Here is a 13,027-nt window from a genome sequence, read left to right on the forward strand (position 1 = left end):
TTTTTTCTTTTTTTTATTATTATTCATCACATTTCTTTTCTAAATTCACAAAACATTGAGAGGGAAATCCACAATAGCACATTACACGTAAAAACAGAGGAAATGTTTAATGGTGATTCAAAGATGCTTTGAGTCACAGTTCAGTGCTGACAGATACTCTCACATGTTGGGTTAGAAATGACCAAAAGAGGACTACAGTATTCAAACAATCAAGCTAATTTTGATGTGCAATTATTAACAGACGGTGTCCGTTAATGTCCTCGATCGGGAATGTGATTGAGGAGAGGAGGGGTCTATCCCTAATAAGACATCGAGTTGGGATTAAGACGAGAGGGAATTTGTAGCTTGGAGGAGGATGGAGCATTAGATGCCAAACGGCTGTCGGAGTGAACGTCAGACTGAATCACGCCACCCAAATCAAAAATAAAATTCTATCAGTATTATTGTTGGTTTAATTCTACCCTGAGAAATGCCAATGACTATTTTTACAACCTAAAATGTCAATGAAGGTAATCGTTACCCTCAAAACCACCAGAAATAAGGACAAATTTAAGGGAACTTAAACCGTTTACCAGTCTTTAAAAAGAAATAAATGTTACTTCTGAAGTTGCATTTTAAACAGTGATCAGGTAATTACACAGAAGCGTTCAGTCGTGTGGTTGTGCCCTCTTTTACAAGTCTTTTGCGATGCGGTGCTGGAGCCAGATGTATGCTGGGTAAAATTTGGCTCCATGCTGACAACATAATTGTTTATTCTTTAAAAAAAAATGTTGCGACAAGTGGGAAAACAACAAAATGTGCCATTTTTAAGTGATTAACTGGCTTAAAAAAAAGAAAACTTCTAGATTCAAAGTTTAAAAACCACATTAATGAAAATGCTGGAGATTAAACGGTGGAGTGGAACACAAACTGGCCAGTCGACTCTGGAGCAGTCACTTAAACCTTCCTTATATGTTATTCACACATAGCCCTTTCTTTCCCCTCACAAAAGTTGCACGTCTTGACTTTTCACCGGCTTTGTAGAAAGTTTAGCAGTCTTCCGCTGGCGTCGGCACCTCGTCAGTTGAAAAGCTCCGACAATGTAATGTGCAGAACTCGGGACAGATGACGGAAGCAGCAGGGACAGAATGTTATCCAAAATCCATAGCAGCCTTCTCTCTGCCTACACCACTAGTTCTCCAATTAGATCCTGAACTAACAAAAGGGCCAACTCTTCAAAGAGGAGAAACCAAAATACAACAGCCGGAAGAGGATTGCAGATGGTCACAGGTTTGGTCTCTAGCCGAGTCCTCTGCTTTCTCAGGTTTCTAGGGGTCATTGGAGCATGAGCTGCTTCAGGTTGTCGTGGAGGATGGTGTCTTTGACGTCCCGGAACACCAGCCGGATGTTCTCAGTGTTGATGGCCGTGGTGAAGTGGTGGTACAAGAGCTTCTGGGAGGCGTCGCGCCGCTTGGCGCGGAAACAGTCCACCATGAAGCCCTGGACGTCTGGCAGGCTGTGCTCCGGCCCGGTGTAGTCGGGAAAATAGTCCTTGAGCTTAACGGTTTTCACCTTCTCTTCTAGCAGGTCTGTCTTGTTGAGGAAGAGGATGATGGAGACGTTGGCGAAGACGCGGTTGTTGACGATGGTCTCAAAGATGTTCAGGGATTCACAAAGCCGGTTGGTCTGCCTGTCCTCCATCAGGACCTAGACAAAGAAAAAAAACAAAGAAGTGTTAAGTTACGTTTACACCTCCGGCAATCGGCGGTCATCCAACCATTTTCAATAAAATGTCTATGTAAATGCGCGTTTTGGGCTTCCACATTAAAAACTCTCGCAAGAAGGGAAAATCTCAAGACTGATTTCAGGCTCTTCGTAGATAACGCACGCAAACTAAACCAGGTCCAACTTTGACCAATCAGGAACTCGGATTTGGTAGTGACAGACAGTTGGCAGAAGTGACAACTATTTCAAAATTGAACATGGAGGGGAATAATTGTGATTTGTGCACAATTGGAATATCAAAATCGAGCTGTGAAAGAATAAAACCTGGAGCAAGAACTGCAATATTTGCACCGCTTCGACATTTTGCGCTAAGCCTCTTCCAACTGTAGGTGGAGGACAAGCGCTAGTAAACAGTAGTAGTAGAAGAAGAAGAAGAAGAAGCCCCTCCCTGCTTGTCCAGTGTGAACACCATGAGCTAAAAGCGTGTTCAAAACACATGCTTGGTGTGAACCTAGCATTAATACTAGGGATATCCTGATCCAATCGTGTAATCGGAAATCACGCCTGATTACGTAATCCCAAATCCTTTCAGATTCAATTGAAATCGGATATCGTTTCCCAATCAATTCTCTTTATTATGATCAGCGCTATATATTTACAGATAAAACGCTACTTCATTCTTATATCTCTGTCAGAGAAATAGAAAAGGCATTTCCAGAAACAGCTCAGGTCTTAAGGAGTTAAATCACGGCGCTAGCATTTAGCACAGTTAGCGACTGACTGTCGGCACCAGAGCGATCTTAACAATAAGAGGAAAAAACCTGAATTTTTTTCTGTTGAAATACATTTGTAGGTCACTTTTTGAGTAAAGACAAACCAATAGCGAGACTTGTTGTCAGTTTAACACGTTTTTAAAAGAGTTATTGAACATCACGCTAGCATGACTGTACTGTTTTTGTTAGCAACCTCCTGCCGGAACAATTGCCGTATTCTGCTGCACTTTCCAGCAATAACACGTCGTGATCCGTTCATGACATGCAGACTTCTAGTGGATTATTGATCCGGAATAATAATGTAAAGCATTTGATCACTATAAGGATACATTAAATACCAGATACTGATCGGGAGACAATATTCAATATCGATGGAGTCATCAACCACACCCCCTACTCTTTTACTACACCTGACTAAAACAATAGAACTTCAATAAATCCAAAACATCAACCAAAAAACACCTTGAATCTACATCAATCCTTTTTTCCTGATTGTCTTGAAAAAGGTGCTGAAATTCTCGTGAACCAAATGTTCCAAGTCTGAGCGTGTGCATTAAATATGCATGTAGCACAAGTTTCAACTAGTCCCCTACTAGTGAAATCTTGTTTTAGACCCTGGTAATGTACAGCTCACCTATCACGCTCCGTCATCTATGATCTGAAGACAGAAGAGACTTTGAAGCCGCTCCAAAACAAGCCCACATGGTCCAACTAAACCACTCAGCTCTTCTGAACAGCTGCTGCTAGCATGTCGGGTTTGTTTTAGTTCTTAGGAAGCAAACATCTCCTCTCTGGACCCTTCAGCCCCAGGGACGTTGCTCCAGAGGTTGTGCGGTTTGTTTAGATGCAGCTCTGGCAGATTTCTTTAGAAAAGAGGAGGCCTGTTAGCGTCACTGAAGCTGAAAACCAGAACTTCAACATCTCTGAGAAATCTGTTCAGCTGAAGATTCTCCAGGTACAGCACAGATTTCTTTTTGGTTAAATTTATATTCCATAAAGGCAATTTACGGTAAATTTATAGAATAAATGACCTCTTTTATAATTGACTACAGTTCTATAGCATCAGTGCTAATTTCTGGATGCCACTTCACTTTTTTCAAACACAGCTTTGATGTTGTAGTTCAGTTTTTCCTAAATAAAGGTCACAGAGGGTAGTAGTTCCTAAACTATATTATTTAGATATTTACCAGATATTATGAAGCCCGTAAGATTGAAGAAAAAATCCTCTATTTTAATCCATATGTGTGTTTTTTTAATCATGTGACTTTTCCCATGATAGATTTAGTTTGTTCCCCTGAGCGGTCTAAACCAGGAAGTTCTATTTAAACAATCCGAGGCCTATAAATTATGCAGCGCCTTCTATAAAACATTAAGAACATTAAGAGTGTGCAGGTCGATAACTCGTTTATCTTCATCCTTCTGCTCGCGAGATGGGAAATCAAAGCGGAGCAGCGGCGACGTTTTACCTGATCGTATTCAGAGGAAGATACGAGGAAGAGGATGGAGGTGACCGAGTCGAAACACTCGAACCAGCGCCTGCGCTCGGACCGCTGCCCGCCGACGTCCACCATCTTGAAGGGAACGTTCTTGATCTCAAAGTCGTACTCGTGAATGCCCTTGGTGGGTTTACGGGCCAGCAGGATGTCCTGCTGACTGGGAAGGTAATCCTGAGGAGAAGACGTTAAATCTATTAGCACAAAGAAACGCTTCTGGCAACAAGTGTGAGATTTTAGGAAACGCTACAAAAGCTAATCCTCTATTCTAACAATTAAGATACGTGCGTCTTTTTACTAAAGACGTCTTCTGATTTTATACAGAAAACTTGAGTTTTACTGAAAACTGATGACTGGAAAATAAAAACAAACATTCAAACATTCTTCTTAACTATATCATCAGTTTACTTTAAATCATTTATTGATCCCCCAAAACTAAAAAACTAAAAATAATAATAATTGCATCCTTTTATTGTAAAAACAGCATTAAAGACTCACTCTGATCATCATTTGATCCCTTTCTAAAAGCCATTCCAGTGCTCTTTTAATTATGATGATGCTATTTTTAGTCATTTTCTAGGACATAGTTTCTGCAGAGCGGTAGTAGTTCATTAAAAATTCGCCTACGAGCTGTGGGCGGGACTGTTGACGTAGAGCAACCCCACCGCCCTTCCCTTCCCCATTGCGGAGGTAAATTTTTTACGTGACAAACGCCCTTTCTCAAACATTTTTCATCTAAACCTGATTCACAACAATCTGAATAAAGAAATACTCAGAAATTTGAATTTTGAGCTAAATTTCCTCTATAAGTCTTTTATTGTTAGAAAAAAAACTTGTATAAAGATCAAAATGGGTCTTTAAGCTCACATCAGTAGTTTCCTATTCTTTGTACTAACAGTTTTCTCTCTAGCGAGATGAAAAAAAAAGTGTGAAAGTGAGGGTTTGCATAAGAAAAAAAATCACCTAAGAGGCTGGAGTAGAATTAAATACTGGATGCTTTGATAAATTAATAAAATATCAATTATTTATACTTTCTAAGTCTTAAAAAAACTTTTAAAAAGTTGGTTCATTTGGTTTATGTGGCAAAACATACCTGCCAATATGAATGCTCATTATTATCTGCATTCTCTCATAGCTTTTTTTAAAAAACAGAATAGAAAGTCTTTTTTGTCATTAGACTTGGTATAAATTCAGAACAAATCTCTTTAAATTCGGGAGAAAATACAGACAAAAATGAGAAAAATGTGTAAGATTAAAAAATAAATAAAAACGATAATATGTAAAGCATATTTATTCAAACTGATTAAATAAATAGTCATATTTTCTAAATATATTTTTCTTGATCCATTTTTTTAACCTATAAAGGAATTTTTTGTAACAACCTGTTTTTTGCTTTAACATGTGATTGGTTAAATGAAGCCTCAGACCAAATCCCTGCATTGTGTCGTCCTTGCATGTCAGCCAACATGCGATTGCCTCGACATGTTGCACTTTTTTTTTTTTTTACCAAGACAAGTAAACATCTAATAACGAGGAGCACAGGCAGAAACAACTTACCGGCTCGCTCAGCTTATCCAGATTATCCAAGAAATACTTCACCGCCTCCCCCTGCAATGAGACAGAGGAGCAATTCTGGTTAAATTCTTCATCATTTACAGCCTTCTGTCATCTTGTGTCTAACAATGCAGTTTGTGTGTTTGGTGCCCTCGCCGCCCGTCGTTACAACATCCAGCAGAAGACGCCTGTTGGCGGTGGAACGGGCGCCACAAGAGAAAATTGACACACAAACAGGAGTAATCGGTTTTTCTCTTTCAAAACGGTGGGATGCAAATAATTGGCGCTGCAGAGGCCACGTGTTGTTTGGGGGTCATTTACATAGAGAGTGTGGCTGTGTGAGTGTGTGTGGAAGAGCAGGAGTTTTCTCTTCCCCTTTCCATCCGCTTTTGTACAGTCGGTGCAAGTCCAGACACGGGGCTGCCAGGACAGAGGAGCATTCCTTTATCTGTTTCCGTGTGAAAGAATGAGTCCTACTCGACGGAACCACAAAAAGGCGGCTGTCATCTTTGTCAAAACAAAATTAAAAAGAGTAAACTAAGTGGATGACAATCGTTTGGTTGAATTGTGTCTACGAGCAGCATGTAGCAGACAGTTCCTCCTAATTTAAGCCTCTACTCTCACCTTTAGATTTCTTAAAAAAAAAAAAAAAATCTAACCTGACCGGAAAAACCCGTGACGCCGTGTGTGAACGGCTTAAATTACACGGGGTGGAGTGGGAAGGCGTCCTGCTCCGCTCGAGCTGGAGAAAGACAAGCCGCCTCTCGCCGTCAGGCTCGTTTCAGTGGTCACAATTCTGATCTCGCTTGAGTTGAGAAGCTAAAATTGGACGAAAGTTGGTGGTTTTGATATCGTCAAAAAATTATATTTACACCAAAAAAAAAAGCAGAAGAGAAACCAGAAGAGCAATCACGGCGAGTTCTCTGCTCATTATGAGGCATGACGGTGCCTGACGACTTCTGAAAAAACGTAAAAAGTTAAAACCGAAACCCATTGTGTAACTAAGGTAGTGTGACAATTGTAGGTAGTGGGATGTGTGTGATTAATACGGCTCTTTGCGGATGAAGTGGTTTCAGATGATAAAGGTGATTTTACAAATCAGAGAAGGTGGAAACTCCAAACATCCTGATTTCTGAGAATGACTAAAAAACTATTTTCTGGTCTTCAAGCATATTCTTTACAAACCTGCACAGAAATCCCTGGTTTAATTCCCGTTCATGCAGTGCTGGGAATCTCAGGTGCTGAGACACTCGTCTCAGCTCACAAGATAATTAGATTTAAAGCAATTCTTCACGCTGATAGAACGGCTCGCTTTGCGAGAAAGGTAGAAGCTAAATGGGAAAGCAGGGTGATGATGGCTTTGAATAACATCAACATGATCTCTGTGTCTGCAGGTAATTGGATAAAGAGCACCAGAACTGCTGGAAACATCTGCTGAAGACCATCAGAGGGTCTGAAACTGATTTGTCATTTGTTGTGGCAACAGTTTGTCTTCATACTAGTTTTATGGGGCGGCTGTGGTGTAGGGGTAGAGCGGTTGACCGGAAGATCGCAGGTTCACCTCCCCCTCTGCCCACCCATGTGCTGAAGTGCCCTTGGGCAAAAGACTAAACCCCACATTGTGCCTGGTGGTTGTAGGTTGGCGCCAGTGTTGAGTATCAGTGAGTGAATGGGACTGTGACTAATGTGATACATAAGTATACGCAATTAACCATTTTACCATTCTAAAACCTAAACGTTCACCCTTTAGAGCCGATATTTGCTCATTTTCTCTTGTTTTGTAGAGTTCCAGCAGAAAACAACCCAAATCCAGCAGATTGAAAAGGAAACTACACTTTAAAACTGATTTACTTTGGAGATAACACCACTAAAGTGTTGATGGAGCAAAAGCTCTGACTGGAGATCGTCACTGATAAAATACTTGGAGATAACTTTAAATTTAGAAGTCTATAAAATGATTCGACTCAAATTGGACACAATTTGATGAAATATTGAATTATGGGTGGAATTTCAAAAATAAATTGTTGGCTATGAAAACCTTTGACCAAAATTCAACAATTTTATTTTATAAACTAAAAAAATAGTGGTTTAAAATACATATTTTCAAAGAGATTTATTGAATCAAACTTTTCTTTTTTTACTAAACCCAATGAACTGACATGAATAGAACACGGACCATGAGGGGAACAACATTTAGTCTATTTTTCTTTCCTTTTGTAAATTTTATCTTTAACTTGGTTTGATGTTTTCAAAAAATGAGCCTCAACATTATGCAGCTTTCAGGTAGTTATTGTAAATAACATGTTCTCAATAGCTCACCTGGTTAAATAAATGTTTTAAAAAAAGCTGATCTAATTGGAGAAAGGAGTGTTTCCTATGCGTTTCATGAATATTCCGTCCTATCTCTTAAGCTACATTCACACCACCCTCGCCAACACGCGTTCAAGCGACCACTTTGAATGAAAAGTACGTTAATAAATGTGAGTTTGGGACTTCTGTGTTCAAAACTCACGTGTAGCTATGAACGTTTCTATGATGGATTTCAGGTTCTACGTACAAAAGGTGAGGCCATTGAAAGTTAAACTACTTGAACTTTGACCAATCAGGGACTTGAATTTAGTATGGACGGACTCCCTTTTAATTCACGGAAGTGCCAACCGTTTGAAAGTTGATCATGGAAGAGAAATTAATCATTTGTGTCCAGCCGGAATCATGCGACACCAAGTATTTCATATATCGGAATAGAACTGAGAAACAAAAAGTGAGGAGCAAGATCTATAAGAAGACATTTTGGCAGACATGCGCTAGAAAACAGTAAAAAAATGAAGAAGAAGCCCCTCCCTGCTTGTCCAGTGTGAACATTGTTGACTATAAGTGTGTCAAACGCCCGGTGTGAACGTAGCCGAACAGGTTTGGAGAAGGAACTAAATGACTGAATTTGCCGACTTGTAAAAGTAAAATGTAAGCAGATCACATTCAGATTTTTTCTTGAGGCAGATTAAAAGCATAGCAGGCATTTTTTTCAAATACCTTTACACCAAATACCTGAAATTAGAAGCTACTATCTACCGTGCACATGCAGACTGCACGTGTGTGATCTTGTGTAACATGAGGTGGGTGACATTCATGCTGTTTGTGTGCAAATAATGCTGAGCTGGAGAGCCTGGGCTCCGTTTGTAAGCATAAAGCAGTTTAGCAGCAGATCAACATTCTTGCTCTGATCCCACTTCTTCCCCTTTCTGTCTACAAAACCAATTCACGCTAACAAGCTGAGAAACCAACAACCCCCCCCTCGCCAAGAACAGGCTTTGGGGGACTCGTGGACAAATTGTAATTTTCTTCCCCTGGTCACATTTTTGAAAGCTACTTAGAGCCACAAAGGAAAAGCAAGCAGAAGAAAAGATGTATTTTAAAGATATATATGCTGCTAAAGTAATGGCAGGTCCCTCAGAGGACATGGGGGCACACTTTTGACCACAGCTGCAGCTCTGTGGGAAATGCCACAGTGCTGAAGCGTGCATGCTGACAGCCGAGGCAAAGGGAGCGGAGAGAGGTATAAACAGGAAGTTGACTTCATCACATGTCTGACTGCAAAGAGAACGTCAGAAACGCTAAATCAGAGCTAAGGCGCGGAGCGCCGGGAGAGCGATGAAATAAAGATCAGTTTCACTTTCTTCTCCTGCTACCATTTTCTAACCACCTTAACAGGTATTTTTTTTACTAAAACTTAAAATTAGATTTGCTGATAGACAGTGGCACGCTTAAGTTCTTATCAGTGCACCCTGCATGAAAAAAAAAAACAAAACTGGGGCATCATTATCTGTGAGCCTTGTTCCTTCAACGTACCAGCTGAAACTCTCTGCGGCGGTCGTAGGCGTTTTGTATGCCGGTGTCGGCCCACAGGGCCCTGATGGAGGGCAGGTACTGAAGGAAGATGGACGTTTCCAGCTGCCCGTTGGCCATCCTCGCCGACCTGGTGTCGAACGCCATCAGGTTGTCCCCGTGCTCCTTGTTGTCTGGGTCGCCCCACGGGATGTGCAGCTTCTCCCGGGCGTCCACCAGCACACGAATGCCTGGAGAGGAAGCCATTTTTTTTTTAAAAGAAGATGACTTGTAATTTTCTAAATATGTGTGGCCAGTGCTAAACTTTTTTTTCTTAGCCACACAGACCCAAAGAAAGGGTTAGGATTAGATTAATATTTAGCCTTGGATGCACTTAAAATACAAATTATTTGATGTATTTCCATCAGTTTTTGTTCTTAGCCACACATAAATATAAGTTTATAACTTTAAAAAGCCTTCTTTATTTAATTTTCTTATTTTTGTACGTAACTCTTCAAACAAGAGCAGATTTTAACGAAAAATTACCCATAACCTAATAACCCCTATGAATATTCTTCCTTTCAAACTTGTTTTAACAGATAAAAATAACAACAAATCAAGATTAATGTAAAATAAACAAGCTGTAATGAAAGAAAGACGAAATGTAGGAACTGGATGTGTCCCCTTTGACTGTTACACAAGACGTGCTCAGATAACTGAAGGAAAGCTTGATTATCTTAGCACTTTTTACTGGGCTATAAACTGGAAATTTGACTTTTTTTTTTTTTTTTTTTAGCTTTGACGACCCCATTGAGTGAATACATTTGGTTTAGTGGAAATACCACAAATGTAAATGTGTTTTAAGGAGGGAAAGTGTCAAAAACTTTAGATACGTCACTGGGAAATTCTCTATATCACCCGAAAGTTACTAATTTCGATGAAATGACGACTTAAATTGAAAAACGAAACTAGCATAGCATCGAAAAATGGACTTATTCGGTTAGCTTGATTCTTGAAGTCGTTTTTAGTGGGCAAACAGGAACAAGTTCTAGCTTTTCGACACGACGGTTTATCTTCTTTGCCGTGAAAATGTGTCGATTTAGTCAAAGCAATGATATCTTAAAACAGGAACCGTGTGGCTTAACAGCGAAAGGGAGGAAAAGAGCCCTCAACCGGCAGTTGGGTGTGCCGACAGCAGATGCGGAGTGTTTATGTGTCCTCTCACTAGCTAAGTACAACAAACTTTTCCCTAGCATTTGACCGTTTTAAGGGATGTTTCTGCGCCCAAATAAACTCAATATCGTCTATTTTGTCACATATAAAGCAGCCACCGAAGTTACCTTTGATAACATTGCTGTAAATCGTTGGTTTGAACTCCTGTCGCGCTTGCTGGTCGAAGTCCTGGCCGTGGATGATTCGCATTTGTTTGAGGAAAGTCGACTTGCCGCTCTCGCCAGCGCCGAGCAGCAGGATCTTTACCAACCGCTTGACGTACGTTTTCTCCCGGGAAATGGTTTTGTCGATCTCCTTGGACTTTCGTATTTGTTCTACCTCGCCGCTGTTGAGTAAGCAGACGGGTAGGCAAACTTTTAACACAGACCTGGTCGGCAGGAAATCCGCCATGTTCGCACAAACTTCATCGATGCTAATTTGATGCTCGCTCGCGAGGCGCGCGCGTACGCGACCAAGCCCCTTCCCTGAACTCAGGAAGTGCTGCTGAACAACCGTTTTTTTTTTTTTTACAGTACTGTTTGCTGTACAAATCACAACTAAAGTCAGTGTTTAGCTGTTCAACATTAATAATAGGAAAAATAATGCTCCAAGACACACCGTGGTTATTATATTTACAAATAAAGTTGTATTTTATATAGTAATGCCATTCACAGGTTAAAAAATACTCAAAATGAGTCTACACATTGTAAATTAAGCAATTAAGCCAACTTTTAAAGTTTAAGCACACATTAGTTTTATTTTTATGTACAAAAACTAAAACTGCTCTAAAAAAATCCGAACCAAATGGAATTGACAGGTAATACAATGTCGCCCTCTGTTGTGGGTTTCAGTTTTCTATCGATGTCAGACATCTTCTCTATGAGAAAAAGCTGCGCTCTGATTGGCTGTTTCTTTTCACGCTTCTGATTTGATGCCTTCAAAGACTGTCGGATTTACAAACGTCTTCAAACGAATCTACGAAAATAATTGAAGGGTTGTCATCAACTTGAGTTAAAAATTAATAGAATCTGTGGATTTTAAATTCCAGACCATGTTTGTGAAATTTTGGCTTGTAATTATTTATAGTTTTTTAAATATATATATATATATTGTTAAACTATTTAGTTTCCATTAAAAATTACTACATCATTTCATTTCATATGTCTAATATTTTTTTTAAATCTTACAAAAGTATTATTAATGTACTTAAATAGTTATGCGTACCTGAAAAAGATTAACTGTGCAGTTATGGATTTTTGTTTTGAATCCGTATTTGTTTCAACGGATTCCTTAATGAGACCTTGAAAGCAGCATCACCATCGATTATTGCGATTCCCTTCAAGCATCCCCACATAACACCGGGCTCGCGGGAGACAGCGGTGTTACATGTTTGAGGGAGCCGAACGTCAACAACATGACCATTAAAAATGCTCTCCGGGACCATGGACAGAGGTACCGACCACGGATGGCGTGCCTCAAGAAGGTAGGTTATAAAACATTAAAAATAATAAATAAATGAGGAAAAAAATCACAGCTATGCTCTGCCTCCAGCACCAAGACGCACCAATTAAAAACAAAAAATATCTATGCATTTGTGACAGCATTTATTTTATTAATTGATGCTTATATAAAAAAAGAAAAGAAAAAACATGCCAAAACATATTAGATGACTCCTGGTTTGGTGCTTTAATAATATTTTTCATGCACAAAATTTGTTTTAAAGCCACAAATCTCACATTATACAGTATAATGCCTCATCAAATAATGTAAAAGCTGCTCTACTTAAATGATGCATTCATTACTTAATGTTGTTTTGATTTTTAAAAAGTAAAATAGGATAAGCAAAAATAATATTAATTCAAAACACTTTTATTGTTGTATATTATCTAGTGTGCAAGCGTTGTATTAACCTTTGCACATTGATAAGGTCATTTAGTTTAATAGGTATTAAGTCTGGATCAGTATAAGTGCTCCCATCTATACTAAGCAGCTGCTGGTTAATCCAAGCACTGCACATTTTACACATTATTCTCATCTTGTTACCGAATTGCAGACGATTTATCATCTCGCATTTCAAAATTGCTTTGTGTTTTTCAGATGTAATAATAATTAGCAGCACATAAGTGACAAATGAAATCCTTCGAGTTTGAATTCGATTGATGATGGCAGATGAACACACTCCAGGAGAATTTACGGCAAGGATCGTCCCTTCAGAAACTTGGACTCCATGAAAGCACGCTTTGCTCTGGCTCAGCCAGGGGTTTAGAGCCTCTCCAGGATGACTTCAAAGTAGAAAGCCACTTCAAACAGCCAGAGAGTCAACTGAGGACACTTTCTGTTTCTATGACACACGCTTTATTTTATTTTATTTTTTGCATTGGTGCATGGGATTTCTTGCTTTCTGGTAGAATTATGAGTGGTGGATAATCTTGCTGTGCGATCAGGTATGATAATGATGTTGTTTACATG

General features: G+C 39.5%; 2 protein-coding genes across 4 annotated transcripts in view; one reads left to right on the forward strand and one right to left on the reverse strand.

Annotated features, from left to right (window-relative positions):
- On the reverse strand, positions 1-11,113 carry LOC112154003 (guanine nucleotide-binding protein subunit alpha-13). Its single transcript, XM_024284533.2, has 5 exons — positions 10,687-11,113; positions 9,371-9,597; positions 5,528-5,578; positions 3,944-4,144; positions 1-1,686 (listed from the first exon to the last, which is right to left on the reverse strand). Exons 1-5 carry the CDS (start codon positions 10,967-10,969, stop codon positions 1,315-1,317), a joined length of 1,134 nt encoding a protein of 377 aa, XP_024140301.1. The 5' UTR covers positions 10,970-11,113; the 3' UTR covers positions 1-1,314.
- The window catches only part of LOC112154001 (regulator of G-protein signaling 9), a 23,083-nt gene continuing 19,706 nt past the window's right edge, over positions 9,651-13,027 (forward strand). The window contains exons 1-2 of one of the 3 annotated variants that reach the window (XM_024284529.2): positions 9,651-10,559; positions 11,867-12,041. In XM_024284529.2, coding sequence (XP_024140297.1) covers positions 11,973-12,041 — 69 coding nt within the window. In that variant the 5' untranslated portion in view covers positions 9,651-10,559; positions 11,867-11,972. Of the gene's footprint in view, positions 10,560-11,444; positions 12,042-13,027 lie in introns of those variants that run through there. The other 2 variants (XM_024284528.2, XM_024284530.2) reach the window with 2 other exon arrangements.

Source organism: Oryzias melastigma, linkage group LG19 (assembly GCF_002922805.2).
Source record: "Oryzias melastigma strain HK-1 linkage group LG19, ASM292280v2, whole genome shotgun sequence".
Lineage (NCBI taxonomy): Eukaryota > Metazoa > Chordata > Actinopteri > Beloniformes > Adrianichthyidae > Oryzias > Oryzias melastigma.